This window comes from Megalobrama amblycephala, linkage group LG10 (assembly GCF_018812025.1).
Source record: "Megalobrama amblycephala isolate DHTTF-2021 linkage group LG10, ASM1881202v1, whole genome shotgun sequence".
Classification (NCBI taxonomy): domain Eukaryota; kingdom Metazoa; phylum Chordata; class Actinopteri; order Cypriniformes; family Xenocyprididae; genus Megalobrama; species Megalobrama amblycephala.
In genome coordinates this window covers 22309654-22334252 of record NC_063053.1, presented here as the reverse complement: position 1 = coordinate 22334252, position 24599 = coordinate 22309654, and the positions used below count along the sequence as shown (strand labels likewise).

Here is a 24599-nt window from a genome sequence, read left to right as displayed (position 1 = left end):
AATCCTTGTTGAGATTTACAGAAATCCAGCTTTTACCATTGTCTTTGAGGTGCTGCGGGGTAGTGGTAAAAGATCAGGCCAGCAACTGAAAAGTTTGAACCTTTCAAAGGACGACTCATGAGCTATCACTTCTGCAAGGTTTGTAAACCCAGATTAATTACTTAATCTTTGATTTCTATCATTAGGGAATTGTAACACCCCAACATAGGAAAAATGTCTTGTTTATAGGAAAATCAAGGACAGACACATTTCCACAGAAGAGCACAAATACACATGCACACGCAACAGGACGGGCCTCTCTCCATCAGTTTACCCCCACCCTGTGTGTCAGAGGGTCTAGTCGGTCTGGAGAACAGATGTCAAGTCTCCTTCCATCTCTTTTGCTACCAACACAGCAATGTGCTGCTCCAAGAAAACATCTGTCTTAGCATTGACCATCAGCAAAAGGGCCCCATGAGCTGGCTCATCCGCCCTTTGAAACTGCAAGACTGTGTGCCACTCTAACTGCAAAGGTATTCTGAGCCCTGCCAGTGTATCCACGACTGTAGATTCCTCTTAGTCCTTTCTAAATAAGCATTGTGTTCTAGACAAATGAATTATAGGATCACTTTAAAAATGTTACTGTGATGTGAAGTATAAAATAACTATTTAGCTCTGCATACCACACACCATGCAGATTTGTATGCTTAATAAGAAGGTAGACAGTCCAAACAAACATCTTTCCAAGTTCAACTACCCCTTTGAACCAACCAATACACAAGTTCTGGACAAGAGCTAAAACATTTGTCACACTTTTTGATGTGTGCTCTCAGACGACCCATGAAGAACAAACAAATGCAAATCATGACACACCTCATCCCCTTCATCCTCACATTCCTGAAAGTGTGAAATTTGGAGGAGGGAATGAGACCCTCATATTGTTACGTCACCTCTCAACTTAGAATCTATGATAAGATCATTAGCACTATAATCACTCAAACAAAGGCAAGGCCTATAGGATTTTACAAACTACAACCCATTAATCAATTTTAATTAGTGTTAGAAATTAAATCAATCGCTCTGAAGTATTTTGCAGAAACGATGTAGAGTTGAGTCTTGTTTTGTCTAGCAGTATTTACTGATGTTGATTTCAAATAGCTTGCTCAAAATGAAGGACACAATTCACAAAATTTAACTTTGTATATTGTTTTGGTTTTGTATTTATTTATACAAAAAAACTTAGTTAAATAGATTGTCAAAATTATTAATATTTTTGTATTTAATCAAGACAGTCAACAGCTTTTTAAATGAAAATACAGGCTTTTTTTCATATGATATGGTTTCACAAAAAATTCAGATATGGTCTGAAAGCAAAAAAGCAAGGAATTTGTCATGTTGTATATGTATATGATTGGGACACATTTTCCTATATATATATATATATATATATATATATATATATATATATATATATATATATATATATATATATGGAGAGGTTTTTTTCTTCAATTTTTTATTTTATTTTATTATTTTCAAAGATAAGAATGCTGCAGGGTTTCACACTTACTGTGCCAATGTACCTGATTTACTTGCGTATATATATATATATATATATATATATATATATATATATATATATATATATATATATATATATATATATATATATAGTCTTTTAGTACTACTGCTATATGCTATAATTATATGCTATAATAAGCTATATGTTACAGCAACTATTTCATATCTATTTTTCCATTACCACTGTATTCACAACAGATCAACAGGACAGATAAAGGCATTTGGGACATGAAGGGTTAATTCGGTGGGGAGGGGAGGTGACAGCAAACCAAAAGAAGAGGGGGATATAAAAACACCAAAGGCTTCGTGGGCACGAGTCTAACTGTGTTTGTGCTGGACTAAAGACTCACAACGACAGAAGGGAACACACACACACACACACACACACACACACACTAGTCTTGAGTTGTGGTGTCGTGTGTTATTTGACAGCGCGCTTTTACGCAGAAGGTGTGTATGGATACTCTTGCGCAAGAGCGGCTCATACACCCTCCAGAGGACAGAGCTCAGATGAGTTAGTCAGAGGAGGAACTTTGGATCTTGATCACACTGAAGATGGGCTTATAGTGAACTACACTTCATCCCTGAGGACACACTGGCGTTTGGAGAGGATGACAGCACTTTGCGCAACCCACCGGAGCGCAACAATGTACCCAAACCACAAGTTTTATATTAGACGTGAAGGACAGACTAAGAGAATTTGAATTTGTTTGAGCTGGAGAGTTTTTTTCTATTTCTTTATTTAATTTTATTATTTTCAAAGATAAGAATGCTGCAGGGTTTCAGACTTGTTGTGCCAATGTACCTGATTTACCTGCGTACAAGTAAAACTCCAGTTTTTCCTCACTGAAGAAGTAAAACGTCTTCTCTCCACATATAATATGTTCCTTTTGTTTTGTATTTTATATTAATGTTACAAGAAGTGTAAATACCTCAATGGAATGGTACAAAGTTTTGGAGTTTGTGGGACTTGCGTTTGTGTTTTTTAAAAGTAATTCACGCTCTTTTTGGACTTCAGGATTATACAATTTTTAAGGCCAGGAGCTATAGGTCACTCATTGATCTGACTAGTTTTTAAACGTGGAGTGATTGGGCTTCTTCGAGATCCTTTTTTTTTCCCGTGAGTATTGCTGTTCTGGACCCCGAGGTGGCTCCGCAGTGGTGTGGCGGCTCCTCGTCCGCGGCGGATCCGGAGATCGGAGTGTCTGCAGCGGCAGGAGGCGGCAGCGGAAGCCCGGCAGCGGCGGCGGCGCAGGGTCCTAAGAGCGCTCGAGTGAAGAGGATGGTGCGGCTGGCGGCGGAGCTGCTGTTGGTGTTGGGACTCCTTCTTCTGACGTTACACATCACGGTGTTGCGGAGCAGCCCGCTGCAGCACGGAAATGACACTATGAGTTCGGAGCAGGACTCGCGGGTGGCGGAGGTGAGTTTATTCTAATTCTATTACGCGTGACATGTCCAGGTCACATTTCACTCCAAAAAAACAAAACAAAAACAAATTATATTTTTGCATTAAGAAAATTAAGTCTATTTGTTGACCATTAAGATTGCATTGTAACATTATTTTTTCATTTTATTTTTCATATCATTCCTAATTTATTTTTGTTCATTTATTTATATAGTTTATATAGTTATTATTTCCAATCATATATATATATATATATATATATATATATATATATATATATATATATATATATATATATATTATAGATAGATATTATAGATAGATATTAATAGAATATGCAAAACTTCAACCTTAACATCATTATTTGTGATGTTGCACAGATTCGTGCATTATTTTGTATATAGTCAGGTGGCTTTCACATGGCATAGTTCAAACTGAGGTGCAGCCAGGGTCAGAGATGGTCTCTTTCCCTCCAGTTCACAATCTGCAGGCTATCATATCACCACTGGTCCATCAGTGTCACCCAAGCATCCTGTTAATATGTTATTGCTTCTAACTGTGCATTTGCCAAAGATGAAAAAAAGAACAGTATACAATCAGACCAGGAAAGCCAAATATAGACTGTATGCATTCAATACATTGTAAGCAGGGTGACTTTCAGGGTTACAGAAAACATTCTCAGTTTAGACTGTCCTTTAGTGTTGTTAGCCTGGCTTTAATGAGTCTGTGCAGATTTCAGCTTAAAGTGTTCTGCCATCTGTTTACGGAGCAAGTGCAGTGCTCCCAGAGACCAGACCCTGGGGTCAAGAAGGGTTTGAGATCAACAGGGCTTTGTTGGGTGCATTAAAAACCCTGCGGCTAGCTTTTTGATGTATTTTTAGCATGACACCAAGATGCCTTTGTCAGTCTGCAAACATTGGCATAACACCATGATGAATGTGTGTTTATCCACTATGGTGGCTCTCTTGTAGAGGAACAGCAGCAATGTGATTCAGGTGAACAGTTAAATGATGGCTTTATTATGTTGTTCTCCAACAGCTGTTTGGCAAAAGCTGAAAGCTGAAAGTTTGTATTTCAACAGTCTGTTCACTAGTTTTGCTACAGTCAGTGGCTAAAGGAAGCGAATGAATCCCGGGTGAGTCATTACAGTTTTGCCCTGGAGGTCAAGTCTGTGGTTTTGTGTGGAGAGTCTTGGGACAGAACTCGCTTTTCTCTGAATACATTTATGACATGCACGGCTGTTGGAAATATGTCTGGAATGTACATAGAATGTGTCAAACGTAACCAGGTTTAAGGGGAGTTCGGGCAGCAGTGAGGGATGGAGGAAGTGGAGTTTAGTGATGACAAAAAAGCTTCACTGGCAGCTTCTGATCTCAAATTCACAGATACAGTAAAAGAACCACTAGCACCTGCAAATCTTTAAATATTCCTATTGGCCACAGCCTGTTTTATAATTTCTTTATAATTTAATCTCTACAAATAAATAACATAATTAACAGAAATTAATTTAAATATCATATTGTTCCAGTTATAATAATTGATACATTAATACCTTAATATTTCTCACAATGATTCAGTGAGATCCAGTAAGACATAGGGTCAAAATCCATACGTTAAGCAAAATTGTGGAAATATTTGGGATTTTTTTTTAAAGAATGTATCTTGAATATAAATAGATTTTGTCTTATTTCCATTGTTTATCACTTATGTTCAAAACAAGTAGAAAAAAACTCCCTAAAAAGAATCCTTAAAGTGTTAGTTCACCCAAAAATGAAAATTCTGTCATTTCTCACCCTCATGCCGTTCCACACCCGTAAGACCTTCGTTAATCTTCAGAACACAAATTAAGATATTTTAGTTGAAATCCGATGGCTCCGTGAGGCCTCTATAGGGAGCAATGGACACTTCCTCTCTCAAGATCCATAAAGGTACTAAAAACATATTTAAATCGGTTCATGTTCGTTCAGTGGTTCAATATTAATATTATAAAGTGACGAGAATACTTTTGGAGCACCAAAAAAACTAAATAACAACTTATTTAGTGATGGCTGATTTCAAAACACTGCTTCATGAAGCATCGGAGCACAAATGAATCAGTGTGTCGAATCATGATTCGGATCGCGTGTAAAACTGCCAACGGCTGAAATCACGTGACTTTGGCGCTCCGAACAGCAGATTCGACACACTGATTCATTATGCTCCGATGCTTCCTAAAGCAGTGTTTTGAAATCGGCCATCACTAAATAAGTCGTTATTTAGTTTTTTTGGCGCTCCAAAAATATTCTCGTCACTTTATAATATTAATATTGAACCACTGTACTCACATGAACTGATTTAAATATGTTTTTAGTACCTTTATGGATCTTGAGAGAGGAAGTGTCCATTGCTTCCTATGGAGGCCTCACGGAGCCATCGGATTTCAACTAAAATATCTTAATGTGTGTTCTGAAGATTAACGAAGGTCTTACGGGTGTGGAATGGCATGAGGGTAAGTAATAAATGACAGAATTTTCATTTTTGGGTGAACTAACCCTTTAATATCTTATGCATGTCCCAATTAGTGCTCAATGCCCAATCCTTAAGAATTTACATTTTGGTTCTTGGCAAACTTGAATATTTGGTTATGTAATTGTCCAGACTACAAGAGGTATTTCCTCATGAAGTCAGAAGAGCAAGTATTTTTCTACTTCATGTAGGTGTTGCATTGAAAAGCCTTTTGCACTTTGTGTTTAGCCTTCGTTTCCTGTTCAGTCTCCTGGGAAGACCCCCTGAGAGGCTCCCAATTGAAATGGTGTCATGCTTCTTAAGCAAAGGGAATGAAGAGGAAGCGGGAGGTGGAAGTAGTCAGAAATGTAATGGGGGCGTCTGCATGTCACCCTTGTGTCTGTTTTAATAGTCAGAGGCCCATACAGTTTAAAGAACGGTGTGTGTAATGTCTTCGTAGGAACAGTAAAAATGTTCTGTCATGGCTACAGTTGTTTACAATATCTCAGACTCCATTTTGAATTGACATAGGTGGTGGTTTACTCTGATGATCATTGCAATTTCTTAATTTGCCTATTTTTCTGTCAAAGCATGATGAAATTACATTGCTTCAAACCATTAGCACCATGCTATTAGACACCTAACCGCATATTGTTCATTATTTAGCACTCGCGTACCAATGTTGTTTTGGGAAGTTTAACACATCTTAATAAATCAGTTCATTTGAGTGGGCCAGTTAAATGAACCAGTTTGGAAAAGCTGTTGTCTGATTATCATTATTGAAGTGTTAGTAGTCTATAACTAACTACTTTTTCAAAAGGATAGCTTGCCTATAGTTTAACCACTATAAAATCAAGTAGTTGGAAAACAACTGCTTCAAAGTAGCTTCCCCAAAACTCTGGATGATTTTTTCCCCCTTTACCTGAAGCAAAATGTATTCTACACTACACTGCACTCTCTGCACCCAGGCAGTCAAACAAAATGGCTTGAGTGAAAGAGAGAGGGAGGAGAGAAAGAGACAAAAGATTGATGGTGCCCTTTGATCTTATTGTCTAGCTCAGTATGCATGATTACAAGCTACTTATAGCTGTCCAATTGTGGAGTAATTGCCCCCTCTGTGTGTATGTGACAGCAAACACATGCCTTGGCAGTCTTAAGGGAAAACAATTACAACCCTCTTTGACAGGGAAAAGCATATTTTTTTTCTGTCAGCCAGCAAGCCGCACAACAATTTTGCAATATGGGCTTCGTTCTCTATCTATTTCAGCTGCTCTAGAGTAGAACAGTGCAGGACTGTAGCCAGAAATCATCTCCTGATCCAAGAAAAGACAGGAGCCAGGCTATCAGCTTTTGACGTTTCCAACTCCTTAAAATTACAAAAGAATATCTTTTTTACATTTCATAAAAAAAGACAGAAGTTTTGTTTTCAGACTCTGTTGAGACAGATGGCTCAAGATAGGAAACATAACAGAGGTTATATGGTCAATATTATTTGTGCTTACTGCATTTATGATGCCAATTTTAAAGAAAAATTCACTGAAAAAAAATACTGTCATGATTTACTTGTTTTAAACATGTATGCTGTTATTTTTAAGGAAAACAAAATTGAATTTTTCAAGAATCTTCACATATACACAATCGTTAAAAAGTTTGTGATCAGTACTAATCTGTATGATTTATTTTTTTTTTAAATTAATTCTTTTATTCAGCAAGAACACATTAAAGGCCTACTGAAGTGACTTGGAATGCGCAGCATTATTCAATGTGTTGACGTAATTTCAACTGAAACCGGAAGATAGGGTGATATATTGAACAGCTCCGCCCCTTTTTTGAAATAGCCAATAGCGTTTAGTTTATGTTATAGCTCACCAGAGCCGTTATACTCTGTAAAACCTTCTAATTTCCTTCTAATCTCTATCCGTTTCTCCTCATAATGTCCTGTATATCGCTTATATACAGCATTCTGTGCAGAATTTAAATGGGTCCGATACCTTGTCTGTGCCGACTCGCACATATGATCCGCTCTGTGCTCTCGTGTCTCTGGACCAGAGCAGACTGTGCTCACGTTGTGGTGGTTCATGTGATACTAATGCGAAAACGGACTTCATTTGCGTCAAAGGAAAGCATATTTACACTTGAATCGTTCCCTATTCTCTATATAGTGCTCTATGTGCCATTCACCATGTGGAAACTAGTAAATGTGTGAGCAAATGACCGATTTCAACTGCAGCTTCAGTGTCTGTTGATAGTGTAGGAGGGGCGGGACTTCAGATTCTAGAGAGCATTTGATTGGACAGAAGATTTGACGAGAAGCTGAAGTGCGATGTGATGTCATGAAAATCCGTGATCCATTTTAGCAGAAGTGAGAGGCTGTAAGTTTTGAATGCTTATATATCCTAAATGCGAATTTTGTCATTGTTTTGGAACACACCAGCTTATTCATAACCTTAAAGGGATAGTTCACCCAAAAATGAAAATTCTGTCATCATTTACTCACCCTGAAGTTGTTCCAAACCTGTATGAATTTCTTTATTCTCTTGAACACAAAGGAAGATATTTTGAAGAATGTAGGAAACTGAACAGTTCTGGGGCACCATTGACTTCCATAGTATTGTTTTCCTACTATGGAAGTCAATGGTGCCCCAAAGCGGCCTGGTTAAAAACTTTTTTCAAAATATCTTCCATTGTGTACAGCAGAACAAAGAAATTTATACAGGTTTTGAACAACTTGAGGCTGAGTAAATGATGACAGAATTTTCATTTTTGGGTGAACTATCCCTTTAAGGCTAACATATTCACACTAAAAGCTAAAAAAACTTAAATTTTGATTTCAGGGGGACTTTAAATAGGTGACAGTAAAGACATTTATAACAAATAAATTGTTATTTTGAACTTCCTATTCATCAAAGAATTCTGAAAAAAAAAATATATCACAAAAATATAAAGCAGCACAACTGATTTCAACATTGATAATAAGAAATATTTCTTGAGCAGCAAATCAGCATATTAGAATGATTTCTGAAGGATCATGTGACACTGAAGACTGGAGTAATGATGCTGAAAATTCAGCTTTGCATCACAGGAATAAATTAAATTTTAAAATATTTAAAATGTAATATTTATTTTACTGTATATTTTATAAAATAAATGCAGCTTTTGTGAGCTTACAATCATTATTATTCTTGTGTGTGTTCCACAGAAAAGAAAAAAAGGATTGAGCACAGCAAATAATGATATAAATAATGATAATAATAAAATAATTAATTTTGACCATTTTTTCCCAGTCCCTTTAACCTGTTAAGTAACTTCTCTTCACCCAATTATGTTCAGTAGGCTAATCTTTTTTTTTTTATGAGGATTTTTGTGAATTGTCCCTCTCGTAGCTTTAAATGATGGGCTATTATCATAGTGCTCTCTCAAGATTCACAGAAAGTCTCTCTAGTGTGTGTGTTTATATTATGGGGTGATAAGGAGCAATGTAGCACCTGTGGGTAATTAGGCCATTTGAGGTGAGATTGAGTGAGTGGAGCTGCTAATGTCTCTAATCTCTGTCAGTGTAAACAAACAGTGCTGGGCTGAGCTGGATGAAACCAGTATTGTTTCCCTTGATCTCAGTCTTCAAGGTCTTTTTCGTGAACATATGGCTGGCTAAAAGGGTGTTAAAGACGTCTAGGTTGCAATCGCACATTTCAGGTGGAAAGAAAGAGATGCTAGTGTTGTCATTTTTTTAAGCATTTCTGATCATGCCAGTTGATAAGTTTATATCATAAAGTCTTGTTGATGAACATCCTGAACAGATTTGATGAACAAACCCTGCTGGAGAAACCAGGTCAGGTTTGCGACTAGTCCAAGGTGGTCTACCAGCACTAACCAGGTTGACCACTATGATCAACCAGGTCAAAAACAAGTCGATCTTACCAAACATCTAGAGCAGCGAATGAGCATAGACGACCAGCTTGAACTAGCTAGGGAACACCATTCCATTCTATCACCCACTGTCAACACAATCTCATGGCAGTTTATAACTATTTTATGTTTTGGTGTATTGGTGGCGAATACAATATGCTTTTGCCCCACTTGTGGTTGTTTAGGAGTGGGGTTAGGAGAGAACCTTCATGTTTACTTACATTTTCATTAAGACACGTCATTTCACTCGGCGGCCATCTTTGAAACGCCTCTCGGGCATCCTGGGCATCATCATCTCTTTGAATGGGGAAACATCAAATTCTCCAAAACTGTTCGCCAACCTTACGATTACATTTCATATTTGAAATCACCAATGAAATCTGACAACAGCTGTCTTATAAATGTTTTATCCAAACGCTTATTTTTTAGGCTGGATAATGGGTATGCGCAGACCTAAATGCGCGTCTCTTCTGCCATGTTTCAGAGGCGCGCGTCTGACTGTTTCTATAGAAACCGGTGCTTCTAACGGCTGCTGCAGTGACGCGATGACTTTACCAGTCGGCGATTGGCTCTTGTTTAGAAGGCGGGACTTATTCCGCCATATTGCGCGTTACACTTTCTCCCATTCAAAACAATACGAGTGACACGTCTTGTGTTATTCTATAGTCTTTGTACAAAGTCATATAAAATCACCACCTCGTAAAATAGTTAGGTTTTCTAGTAAGTATGTGTTGCCACTGTGCGCTCCTGCTGACGGTGACCTCTAATTGTCATGAACTGACCTCTGCCAGTTTAACCAGTGAATAATGAATCTAATGATGTTGAGCACTTTTAACCACTCTCATCTGTATTTATAGTGTGACGCTGCTTTTTTTCCTTGTTGGGAAGTTAAACAATGTAAATATACTTCTACGCTAACATCAATTGTACAACATCTCCCGAGGTCAGGGTGGAAACAAGCGGATAATTGAGAAGAATTTTGAATCTGTGACAACAAAGAGTCAAGAATTATATACAGAGGGATGATTCACTCTGAATGGCTTCCTTTAACATTTATCTTTTTTCAAAATGATTCAAGTCCTTGAATGTTTGTGACTGGTGGGTCACAAAAAATTGGGTCACATGTTTGGACAGCAGGAAAAACTATGCTAAATGCAATCAATAAAATGCAGCCAACCATATTTAGTTAACATGATGAATTAAATAGAATGAAGCAAAACCCACTGAGAACTATTCATCTAATATTCAACTGTTTCTCTTATTGTTTCATGCAGAATAATGTTAATGCAGAAAGCAGCTCCTCAGTTCAGATGGGGCCGGGTGACAGACAGTCCCGAGTGGCTCATATTCCAGCGTCTCAGCCTTGGGCTCAGAGTCAGGGGACAGGGGGCAGCCTGCAGAGAGACGGCCCAGGAGCTTTTCTGCTGGACCTGCAGAACTTCCCTGATCTTTCCAAAGCTGATATAAATGGGCAGAACCCCAACATACAGGTAAGAAGAAGCTGAAATTCAATTTGTTTTCCTTAAATTTACCAAATCATATATATATATATATATATATATATATATATATTCATATTTTTTATTGCCAAATTGAGTAGAGAGAACTTTTTCAGAGAACTTTATTTTTCTTACCCCAAATCTATTTCTTACCCCACTCAAAGAAAACACACAAATGTAACAGAATAAATATTTGCCAATGAGGTAAGAAATAAACTGATTAATAAACTTGTGTAAATTAAATATAAGAAAATAAGGCCATATATTCTCTGATTATTTTACACTTTTTTGCTTTTCAAATAAATTTAACTAGTTTTTAAGCAAGTTTATTTGTAATAGACAAAATAATGATTAGGAAAATGATTTTTTGCTGTGCACAAACACAAAGACTTTTAAAGGAGACATGGCTGACCAAGCACATGAAGTAAAATCTTGGCAAAGAAAAAGTGGCAGAAAGCCCTGATGCACATCAGCACTTCTTTTCAAGAATAGAGCCTTTTGGTCTCCCCCGCTTTCTCTCTCTCTCTCACACACACACACACACACACACACACACACACACACACACACACACACACACACACACACACACACACACATAACCTCTAACATTCACCTAGCCGAGTCTCAGTAACCACATACACCTGCATGGCACCGGCCGCCAACTAATCCACCATGGGCTCGGTTCACATCAGAAGGAAAAACATGTGAGTCTTGACCAAGAATGGCAGAAAGAATAAAGTGTATCGATGTCTTAAGATGGCAGTGAATGTGTGTGTGAGGCTCTGGGGGTGTGTGTGGGCATGGGTATCTTTGATCCAAAGCATCATCTGGCTTTCATGGTCTTAAGGAGGCTGAGAGGCCCTTTGAACTTGATGTTTAGGTGGAGAGAGCGAGAGAAAGAGAGGCTAGAGAGGGGAAGCCCACCCCCTGCCCCAATCTGGGAGGCACATGTGTTACTTGTGTGGTGTTTGTGTGGGATGGGGGTGTCACTGCAGAATGGCAGCCTCTCAGGGCGAGTCATGGAGCATGACCATGACCTAAGCCAACGTCCATCTGGACCGCCACAACATCACACTACCCCTCACTGTTTGATGTTCCCTCCGTACAACAAACACCCTTGATCTGTATGATTATTCTCAACATGTGCAAGTAAACAAATTGGAAATTTTATTTGCAATAAAAGGGACCAATACAGACTGCAGTGTTTGATTTAGTTTTATAGCACAGCATGAAATTACTGTTTTGAAATGTTTCTTACAAAAGGAAATTGTTGGAGTCATGCTGGATCAGATGGTATTATCAGATGGTACTACCATAGTACTTTGATGTTACTGAATTATTAAAATAAATATATACATTTGAATATATATACTTATATATATTTGGGGTTGGGATTTTCTTCAAATCCCTAACCTTAAATGGTTAGTTCACCCAAAAATTCTGTCATTAATTACTTACCGTAAGACCTTTGTTCATCTTCAGAACACAAATTAAGATATTTTTGATAAAATCAGATGGCTCAGTGAGGCCTGCATTGAAAGCAAGATAATTAACACTTTCAGATGCCCAGAAAGTTACTAAAGGCATATTTAAAACAGTTCATGTGACTACAGTGGTTCAACCTTAATGTTATGAAGCGACGAGAATACTTTTTGTGCGCCAAAAAAACCCCCCAAAATAACGACTTTATTCAACAATATCTAGTGATGGGCGATTTCAAAACACTGCTTCATGAAGCTTCAAAGCTTTACGAATCTTTTGTTTCAAATCAGTGGTTCGGAGCGTGTATCAAACTGCCAAAGTCACGCCCCCCAGTGGTGAACCACTGAAAGTTCGAAATACTTATGATGTAACGAAGCCTTGTTTACTGAAATCACGTGACTTTGGCAGTTTGATACACGCTCCGAACCACTGATGCGAAACAAAAAATTCATAAAGCTTTGAAGCTTCAGCAGTGTTTTGAAATCTGCCATCACTAGATATTGTTGAATAAAGTCATTATTTAGATTTTTTGGTGCACAAAACGTATTCTCGTCACTTAATACCATTAAGGTTGAACCACTGTAGTCACATGAACTGTTTTAAATATGTCTTTAGTAGCTTTCTGGGTATCTGAAAGTGTTAATTATCTTTCTGGCAATGGAGGCCTCACTGAGCCATCGGATTTTATCAAAAATATCTTAATTTGTGTTCCGAAGATGAACGAAGGTCTTACGGGTGTGGAACGACATGAGGGTGAGTAATTAATGACAGAATTATTATTATTGCTCGACCCCTTAAGGTTGAGCTATAATAATAATAGAAATGTTTGCCTTAGTAAGCACTACTTATGTCAGTATCTTTTAAAATCTTTTTAGGTTACCATAGAAGTGGTGGACAGCCTGGAAGCTTCTGAGCCAGAGAAGGGAATGCGCAAAGAAAACAAGCCTGGCTGGGTGGCTCCTAACTGGAGGAACTGGTGGCAGCGTTCGTCTTCCTCGTCCTCAGCTTCCATGTCTACCCCAAAGGTGCCCGATGAACAGGATTACCCCTACGAGAGCAACACGGAGGACAGCAACTTCCTCAAACCGCTGGGAGACTGGGAGCGAAGAGGGTCTGCCGGCACGGGAAGCAGAACACAGACAGAATACGGTACGTTACAGACGAGTGTTATAGTGCATCATGAGTTGTTGTCTTAATGAAGGGCTCTGCAAAGCTTAAATAGGGCTCTGCCGTGAAGTGATGGAATCTGTCATTTGCACGTCAGATGATTTACGCCGTCACTACAACAAGGACGGCACTTCTTATAGAGTCTGTGATTGTAGATTGCTTCCTGTAACAGACAGATTCCTGTGTGGCAGAGTCTGTCTCCGTGACAGAAAACACTCCTGAACATCAAAGGAGGAAAGAGAGAATCCAGAGCATCTGTTCCTCCAGTCTAATAGCTCTCTTTCTGTCTTTTTTGGTGAAGTGGAGCTAAATGAGTGAATGTGTGTTACTGTCAGAATCTGCACTTCCTGTCAAACACATTCTTACCCTGTCACCACTTGCCTAAACGCTTTTGCTTTTGCTTTGATAAACGGGTTAAGGTAGTATCACTCCAAGGCTAAAAATTCTCGATATAAATTTTCCTCATGACACACGGTCGGTTGTGGCTGTGACTCATTCCTGAGGGTTTGCCATATCTGCTCTTGATTGGCTTATTCTTTTCCATTAGCGGTGTGTGTAGGGAACTGTGGCTCATGTGGGTTTCAGACATGTTGTTGCCTGTGAGTTGGCCCGCACTCAACTGTGACCATGCGGTTTGACGGCGCTGAGAGTAATGTTGTCTTTTTAAGACCAAAGCTCTTTGTTTTTCTCTCATCAGGGGGAGTGGATAAAGATTGTGGTTGCTTGGTTGGTTTGTGTATGTGTGTGTGTGTGTGTGTGTGTGTGTGTGTGTGTATATATATATATATATATATATATATATATATATATATATATATATATATATATATATATATACTACCAGAAAAGTTTGAATTATGTAATGACCAAAATAAAATGTTAAACAAATCAAAATGTTCTTATAATTTAGCTTTTTCAAAGTAGACACCCTTGGTTTGGATGTTTTTCCTTCATTATCCGAATGAAAGAATTTCTGAACGAATGAATATTTAAAAAAAAAATAATAATAAAAAAAATAATAATAATATACAAATAATAACAAGTAAAATACTACTATTATTAATAATATTATTATAAAAAAATAATAATGATCAAAGTTTATACTCTAAAATAGCTTTGCATATAAATACAATTAATTTCTTTACAAAACTAACATTATTATTATTATTACTAATCTAATAATGACCACTGTTTATGCTCTAAAATAGTTTTGCATATAAATTGTGGCTACCAATTAATTTCTTTAATAATAATAATAAATTATTAATAATAATGATATTAAACATAAATAGATTATTATTATTCAAATTCCTGCATTGTTTTGGCCTCCTTTTGGCGTACGATAAGTTCATGCTAATCCAACATAAGCAGATGTCTTTTTGTCTGACAGACCAACTGTAAACGCCCATTGTCAGGATATAAAACTATATTAAAGGTCATAAAATTGTAATGTCAGAAAAACACATTAAAATACTCCACCTCAATACTTCAGTAACTGTTTTGGTCGCCCATCATCGCTGAATCAGAAATTTAAGAGTAGTACTTGTACATTGTTTAAAAGGAGATGGAAGTTGGCACAAGTATGCAGACTTGGCTCATTCATTCACCCACTCCCATGTGTATCAGCCAATTAGAGAGGTATGCTAATGGTATAGGCCAGCAGACCGAGTTTAAGCGCCTCAGGTATTTGAAACATACGGTCTGAATCAGATCGACTCAGTGGGACAGAAGTACAACAAACCTGTGCTTAAAGTCATGTCATAACACTCAAGTGCCAGTGAATGTGTGAAATTTAGTTTTCTTGCCTCTATTACAGATTACATAGATGGGGAAGGTGACTGGAGTGGTTGGTCACCATGTAGCGTGTCTTGTGGAAACGGCAACCAGAAGCGAACCAGGTCTTGTGGCTATGCCTGCACGGCCACAGAGTCACGGACATGTGACATGCCCAGCTGCCCCGGTAAGACAGCCTTTCCTTGGATCATCCTTTAGAAGTTATACAAGAAAACTCCTGTACATAGATTGCAAAGTGGCAAATGCGGCCAAATGATGATCTTAAACATTAATGGCACTTTTTTATACACAGGGATTGAAGATGCTTTCAAGACGGCAGCGACAGAAGTCAGTCTGCTTGCTGGCACTGAAGAGTTTAATGCAACAGAGCTCTTCGGAGTTGGTGAGTTATTTTGTAATTTAACATCACCTGGGTAACTGGGTAACAAAACCAAAACCCAAAGTGAGCAAAACAAGCTCCTAGCTCTATAATATAACTTTTTAAAACTTGTATTATACCATATTCAATCAGAGAGATGGCGTTTGGTAAGACAGGAATACAATTTAGCTTTCTAATACACCATTACAACCTACTAGCTTACTGCCCTAAAAGTAGGAAAACCATAGTCAGAATAGAAATAATATTTTTTTGAATTGGTAAATGTTGCTTACATACCGCAACGCCACTACTGAATCCATAGCGACAGTCGGTGTGTGTAATCTGATTCCTGAAAGAATGAGTCTTATGAGTTTGTTCTTTTTCATTAATCAAAACTATACAATGCAACTAGTGTGATTTGTTCATTGTAGTAGTTGCACACTATGGTTTTGATTCACTAAAAAGAACCAACTCTAAAGTCTTATGACTTTAAAGGTGCCATAGAATTGAAAATTGAATTTACCTTGGCATAGTTGAATAACAAGTGTTCAGTACATGGAAAAGACATACAGTGAGTCTCAAACACCGTTGTTTCCTCCTCCTTGTGTAAATCTCATTTGTTTAAAAGACCTCCGAAGAACAGGTGAATCTCAACATAACACCGACTGTTACGTAACAGTCGGGATCATTAATATTTACGCCCCCAAATTTTGCATATGCCAGCTCATGTTCAAGACATTAGACAAGCCAGTATTAACATCTGGATCTGTGCACAGCTGAATCATCAGACTAGGTTAGCAAGCAAGAACAACAGCGAAAAATGGCAGATGGAGCAATAATAACTGACATGATCCATGATAACATGATATTTTTAGTGATATTTGTAAACTGTCTTTCTAAATGTTTTGTTAGCACGTTGCTAATGTACTGTTAAATCTGGTTAAAGTTACCATCGTTTATTACTGTATTCACAGAGACAAGACTGTCATTATTTTCATTATTAAACACTTGCAGTCTATATAATTCATAAACACAACTTAATTCTTTATATTAGCTCTCCAACAGTGTGTAATGTTATCTTTAGCCCGTTAGCCACGGAGCACCATCAAACTCATTCAGAATCAAATGTAAACATCCAAATAAATACTATACTCACATAATCGGATATGCTGCATGACGAACACTTTGTAAATATCCATTTTGAGGGTTATATTAGCTGTGTGAACTTTGTTTATGCAATGAATTATAGAGTTGAGAGCTTGGGGCGGGGAGCGTGAGCATTTAAAGGGGCAGCACGCTGAATCGGTGCATATTTAATGATGCCCCAAAATAGGCAGTTAAAAATTGAATTAAAAAAAATCTATGGGGTATTTTGAGCTAAAACTTCACAGACACATTCAGGGGACACCTTAGACTTATATTACATCTTGTAAAAAAACATTCTATGCCACCTTTAGTCTTTTTAATTTATCAGAACTATACAGTGCAACTATTCAAGTAAGTTGAAACCAAATACTTACATTTCAAAGTGAAATCCAGCAATTTCGCTCAAAAAAAAATTCTCTTGTCAATGGCACGCAATGAATTCTGGGGTAGGGTAGGCCACAAAAGATCCATCTGTTGTATCCTTCATTGCCCGGGAAACGAAGGATGCATCTCAAGGCCGCATTTGAAGGAGCCTTCGAATTGGGACAACCTTCATCATGCCGCTGTGACGCAATCGGCCTTCGAATGCGGCCTTCGAAGGATGCAGCCTCTGAATTGGGACGCAGTTAAAACCATACAGTGCAACCAGAGAAGTCTAAGCAATTCCCGAACAAATGAGCTCTTATGAGCTGGTTCTTTTTAGAGAATCAAACAAATACAACTTGCAACTCACTGTGATACGTTGAATTTAAGAAGACTAAAATCAGTGTAGTTATTCTGGGTACACACCACAAAATAATCAGGTTGATTTTGGGCCGATTTCCCCCCTTTTCGACAATCCTAGGTAATGTCCCGATTATCTTGATGGTTCTACAGATTATCTTATCAGATTTTCCTGTGGTGTGAGGTGTTAAGATTGACTGAATCTGCTCAGAAGAATGTTGGAGCCGCTGCGATCGTGCTTCGTAGATATTCAACATGCTGAATATTTACAATCAGAAATCCTGATGTGTGGGGGGAACCCTGAGGACAAACGCGCACACGCTCTGGAAATTATCATGTGAAATAAAACAATATCCAATCAGAAAGTGAGCTGACAGAAGACGGAAGCATAACAAATGCAGTCATGGCGCAGCACAAAGTAAAGACCATGTCCCTGCCGTCTCCATGAAAACCCTTTTTTTCCCCCCTTGAATTGTCTGTCAGAATCATTCCAAACACTATCGCAATTTCTTCCTGCCTATCATCCGCCATGTTTATTCTGAAGTCTCAAGAATTTTTTGTGAGATTTCCCATGTTCACAGTAGGGACTCTGGTTGAAAATCTGTTCGTGTGTGGTGTGCTATCTTTGTCACATCAATAAAATTCCTTACAAATGTCATTCTTAGTTATTAATAGTAGATATTAGAGATGTGAAAAGTGTTAATTACACATTTAAACACAACTGTGTGATACTGATTGTGATGTTGTTTACTCTTCCTCAGATACAGACAGTTGCGAGCGATGGATGAACTGCAAGAGTGAGTTCCTCAAGAAATACATGAGCAAAGTGGCCAACGACCTACCCAGCTGCCCCTGCTTTTACCCAACCGAGGTGGCCTATAGCACCGCAGACGTCCACGATGCCACAACGAGGCGCAACTTCCGCTGGAAGGACGCAAGCGGGCCGAAGGAGAAGCTGGAGATCTACAAACCCACTGCTCGCTATTGCATCCGCTCCATGCTCACGCTGGAATCCACCACGTTGGCGGCCCAACATTGCTGCTACGACGACAGCATGAAGCTCATCACCCGAGGCAAAGGGGCAGGTACGCCCAACCTCATCAGCACGGAGTTCTCCGCTGACCTGCATTACAAAGTGGACATCCTACCATGGATCATCTGCAAAGGCGACTGGAGCCGCTACAACCAGGCTCGCCCTCCCAATAACGGACAGAAATGTGCGGAGAACCCCCAGGATGAGGACTACTACAAACAGTTTGAGGAGGCCAGAGAGTTTTGAGCTGAAAACCTGCGATGCTTCTTCTAAAACAGAAGCAGAACTCATGTTGAAAACTGGCTGTGTGTTTGAACAGGACTTGCAATGAGAAACAGACAGCACCGTCTACAACAAGCACACAAGATCTTCATATGGTTGCTCTCAGAACCTCTTTTCATAGTGTTTTTGTGGAAAGAATAATACTAAGTAACTCATCATGGTTCTCTTTGTATTGTTTATCTATATTACTTGGGGGTTTCTCAACATATTTGCCATTCTGTCTGAATTTTTATAAGGAGTAAAAGGGAAAAACTAAAGGGAAGTCATATCAGGAATCACCCCACCAATGATCGGCTGACAGCAAGAGTTTCATGTGTTTTTGCATGCTTGTATTATGCCCTACATGCAGTCTTCTCAGGATTCTCGGACAGATTCAAGGATATCAGATACAATATTCAGGTTTCTGTGTAAACATGCATATATTTGTCTAGCTGGATGAACAGAATTCCTATATAATATCCTGTTGCATCAATTTTCCTTTTTTGCTAAAATCAAAACAGTCAAAAAATCCTGCATAATCTTTGCAAAGTATTTATTGAGTCATAGTTATGTGTCAATGGTAGGGGTTTGTGCATATCGATGTATGGATGCATTTTTGAGTGCTAAATAAATAGGCCATGTCACATTAAACATCAGCACCACCAAATGACTCTCAATGTGTTAAACTTGCAGGAGATGATACCATAGGAACTGCTGAAGTCAAAGGGTCTTTCACCTTCTGTTATAGTCAAATGAGATCCATCCTCAGATATTAAACACTTTAAGCCATTCCACAAGACTCCTATTAGCTCTATCCAGAAACAGGCCTAAGCTCCGCTTTTGATGTTTGATGCAAAATACTCTTCCCCCTTTAAATGGGGCTCAAAGTCTTTTTTGCAAGCTTGCTCATATTCTCAAATTCCTCAGTGATTTCTCTGACGATGATCAGGCAATCACATGAATAGAAGGCCGCATTCTTCGGGCCTACACTGAAACCTCAGAACATCCCTTCAGTTTGTCTGAGAACACACCTGTTTGTATCAGTGCTGTTTTCACTGTTGCTGGACCAATCCCAGGCCAACATTTGACCTCTGCAGTGACATAATGCCAACCGAGTAGATACTTTGCTTTAATTAAAATGGTTTCTTGTAACTTGTAACTGTCTAAATGAGTTTCTATTAACAGGGCTCAAGATTTTCACTGACCAAAATGTATATATATATATATATATATATATATATATAAATGGTACGTTTTTTGTTAAGTTAAAAATTAAATATGCAATTTATATATTTTTAAATCTACCTTTCAATAGAGTACCTCAGAGATGACGTGTTTTTGTTTGTTTTGCTAAATCGCCTGAAATAAGGTCTGTGGCTAACAAAGCCTCTAAATATTTTCACATTTTGATCTATGACATAAAACACACCAGTTATAACCCACTTGTGATTTTTTTAAACCTTTATTGTGTCTTAAAATCGGCGGTTGCTAACAAGTTGCTAAAAGGGACTACTTCCTTTGGCGGGGACTTTATACGTCATGATGACAAACAGGACATTTGGACAGCATTTCTCATAAAAAAGTGGATAAGTATTCATACACAGCGCAGATCATAATCAGCGAGCGTGTTTTTAAATAAAGTTGTTTTTTAAATAAAGTTTGAGGAAGCTTGGTGGTGACGACGTTGATCCGCGACTATGGTGTGCTGTAGTCCGTTTATAGCCTACTGTTAGCCTTTTATATCTGACAACTTTATTTAGGCTTCAAAATGTATAAATGTTGTGTTAACTTGTAAAGATTATCTTGATAGACTTAATTTTTTGCGATTTTCCAAAAGCCTTTGGGAAAAATGCATAGGCTTTCAATCGAGGGAACCCGTGCGCCGCTAACTTCTGGGTTGGCCTACAAAAACACGTCATCTCTGAGGTACTCTATAGACCTTATGTAGCCTGGCCCCTTTTAAGCATTGTGCTCATTGTCTTTTGACTTCCGGTTTGTATTCCACAGCGATCTTAAAGGGATAGTTCACCCAAAAATGAAAATTTGAAAGTCTTCAGTAGAACACAAATGATGATTTTTAACTCCAACCGTTGCCGTCTGTCAGCCGTATAATGTGGGTCAATGGGAACTTCTTTTATAAGAGTAAATAAAACTTGCTTAGACAAATCCAAATTAAACCCTGCGGCTCGTGACGACACACTGATGTCCTAAGACATGAAACAATCAGTTTGTACGAGAAACCGAACAGTATTTATATAATTTTTTACCTCTAATACACCACTATGTCCAACTGCGTTCAGCATTCGCTTAGTGAGGTCTGATCGCGCTCTGACAACGGCAGTGATGTCTAGCACTCATTGAAGTATAAGCGCGAGACATCACTGCCGTTGTCAGAGCGTGATCAGAACTCACTAAGCGAGTGCTGAACGCAGCTGGACATAATGGTGTATTAAAGGTAAAAAATTATATAAATACTGTTCGGTTTCTCGCATAAACCGATCGTTTCGTGTCTTAGGACATCAATGTGTCTTCAAGATGGCGGCGCACTTGTTTCTTGTTTATATTCATGTTTTTTTTTTAAGAAGTCTCTTATGCTTGTTATGGCTGCATTTATTTGATCAAAAATACAGTAAAAACAGTAATATTTTAAATTAATATAACAATTTATTTACATAAAATTACAACCTTTCTATTTTACTATTTTAAAATGTGCTGTGATGGCAAAGATAATTTTTTGCATCATTACTTCAGTCTTCAGTGTCACGATCCTTCAGAAATTATTCTAATATGTTGATTTGTTGCTCAAGAAACTTTTTTTTATTATTATTATCAATGTTGAAAACAGTTGTGGTGCTTAATATCTTTGTGAAAACTGTGAAATATTTTTTTCAGGATTCTTTGACGAATAGAAATTACTCAACAGAACAGCATTTATTTGAAATAGAATTTTTTTGTAACAATATAAAAGTTTTTATTGTCACTATTGATAAGTTAATGCTTCCTTGCTTAATAACTGACGCCAAATTATTTAGAGGTTACTTATATATACTGTATGATTAGATGAGTATGATTTAAAAAAATAAAACATGTTGGAAATCATATGGAAACTAAATTCATAAACACTTTTCCTGGAAATGTGTAAGTGTGTGCTGAAAACTAAAAATCAAACTGTAATGTTTTGTCATTAACATTATATTGGTTTATCATTATCTAGACTACCAAATTCACTACAACCTCCCTGTATTTGGTGCCTAGCAGGTGTTGTTGAACTTTGTTGCATGTTCACAGCAAGTCAAATAATTGTACATAACAGCCCTAACAGGTTAAACTTCATGACAGCAGCCCACAGCAGGTGACACTGAGCACAACCGCGTCCTGAGCTCCATAAGACACGATCAGCAGGATACAGATCAAGAACGTCTGCTGTTAGTATCAAGTGATCTCTCATGATCTTCTCCCATCTCACCTTCACAAAAGCGCTTCGGAGTGAAGGCTAAGCTTACAGCATGGAGCTGGATAAGCAGCAGTGATCTTTATTGAATCAGACCGTCTGCTTCAGAGGCCCCTCAACATCAAAGCAAACAGACTGCTTTATTTTAAAACATCAGGCCTGTGTTAGAGCGGTGCCAACTCTATCTCTCACACACAATCCACATGTCCTCCGAGAAGTTACACCATTTCTATTTACAGCTCCACTGTGCTTCTGACTTAATAATGACTGTGGATAATAACAGACTTCTGCCTTCACACTGGATGTTTTCAATATTATAGTTTCAATATTAAGCCATCTCCTTAATACTAAGCTTACAAATTTGAATCATCATTTTAAACCCTTAATGACCAAAGACAAGATAAATGCACCAGTCATTACTGCTGAATATTGGTCTTTAGTCCCCAGCAGTAATGGTTAGATTAGTTTACAATTGCAAAGAAAAAAAAAAGTTTAAAATGCAGGCCTTATTTACACCTTATCCCTCTTGTTTTACAAATGTCTTTGTGGTTTACCTGAAGCAGAATCCATGTAAGACAATATTCTGAGAAATGACAAATGATTGTCTTTATTTCCCTCAGGAAAGTACATTGTACATTGACCATGTTATTCAACACGTCAAAAAAATTAAGCCCAAAATCTGAAACACACTACAGTAAATACATGAAATAAATTAATCTACATTAAAATATTAAGCAAATTCTATGTACAAATTAAAGCTCTATTATGTACATATTTACAATGATTTGCAGTTAAAATATTTACAATGAGTCATCAAGTAATGATCCCAAAGTTAAAAAAAAAAAAAATGGTATTGTATTCCACAGTATACAATCATGTACAATCTATTCAACATTAAAATAATATTTTCCCAGCATACACAGAAGCATGAATAATTGATAAAGTTGTATAAATAAAGTTAGAGGTGATTTTTATCATATTCAATGACTTAATGTTATCTGGAGTTAATTTTCTCCTCCAAATAAAGAATGTCTGATTTGTGAAGTCATTCTTTTTTGAATTTGAGTCATTCTTTTGTTTTGGATCTTTTCAATGAATCAATGATTCTAGTTCAGAAAGCCAGTCTGAATCATTCCTTCACAAATCAAACTGATTTAGTCTCAATGATCTAGTCACAGTTAACAGTAAACAGTTCACTAAAGGGGATTTTGAATATAGAATATAAAGAACAGAGTCTGTTCATCACACAAAGTTATGTCTTCACATATTTTTTTAATTATATTTTACTTTCAATAATTTTCATATTTTTGTTTTATTTTTCAAGCTTGAAGGAAAAGTAATTCTACAATTGCGAATAGAGAGAGAGAGAAAAAAAAAAAAAAACAACAACAGTAAAAAGCTCAGGCCCAAAATTTTGCAATGATGCAGAACCACTATTTGGCTTTTATATAAGAAATCCCACAGTGCAGCTGGCCAACCTTCTTATGTTATTTGCCCTCCTCCGATGAGAGGTGTAGAGTTGTGGTTTCAAGCGAAACTGTTTTTAGACCAAATCCAATTCGCTTTTGCACTCTTTCTCCCAGCGCTGGCACTTTATGGGTGGTGTAGCACATTTCAGGAAGTGTCTGGCCCGCAATGCCGCAAGGGCTGCGGCTGCTTGGCCGGCTTAATTAGAAGGCAGCCTGTTCTGTGTGGAACCTGGAATAGCTGACCTGGACTGCCAGGTCGCTGTTTGGCGAGCACTAGCTCGAATGCCTGCGCTCCAACTGCATGCCTGCACTGCAGTGAATAGCGTATTACCTGGCCAGATGCCTGACCTAGAGACGGCTTGTTGGCACAGGGTGCACAAAAACTGGGGGAGGGCGCTGAGAATGAGGGGCATGCAGCTGTACAAACAGGTCAAGTAGCTGACAAACACCCTAAAGAGCTCTGGGGCTCAGATTAACCCTTGCAAGGGTTTGTCCATATAAGAACGAATAAAGGTGGCTGAAAATGCACCTTATGACCTTAGTGACCTTAGCTGTGACCTTAGTCTTTCACCTCACAACACAAGTGTGCAACCTTACAGATAACAGGATATGAACATGGAAAAACAAGTCTATTTTGCAGCTTTGGAATTGCTGTTAAAAAATTACTGTTAAAAAAATGAAACCTTTATATTTGGAACTGAAATCAACATTTGTTGAGAAGAAATACCCAAATAGATAATTCAAAGACATTATTGTGAAACTGTAAATCTGAATAGACAAAAAGTGGTTCCCTTTCGAAGTGGTTTCTTTTTAAACACTGGTTCTTTGATTGATTCTATGGGGAACAGCCTCAGCATG

At 37.9% G+C, this 24599-nt stretch overlaps 1 protein-coding gene across 1 annotated transcript; it reads left to right on the top strand.

Moving 5' to 3' along the window:
• The first annotated feature begins 1769 nt into the window (after positions 1-1769).
• On the top strand, positions 1770-19477 carry ism1 (isthmin 1). Its single transcript, XM_048205440.1, has 6 exons — positions 1770-2980; positions 10630-10845; positions 13215-13488; positions 15323-15466; positions 15593-15682; positions 18289-19477. The coding sequence occupies exons 1-6, from the start codon at positions 2843-2845 to the stop codon at positions 18804-18806; spliced, it is 1380 nt and encodes a 459-aa protein (XP_048061397.1). The 5' UTR covers positions 1770-2842; the 3' UTR covers positions 18807-19477.
• The last annotated feature ends 5122 nt before the right edge of the window (positions 19478-24599 follow it).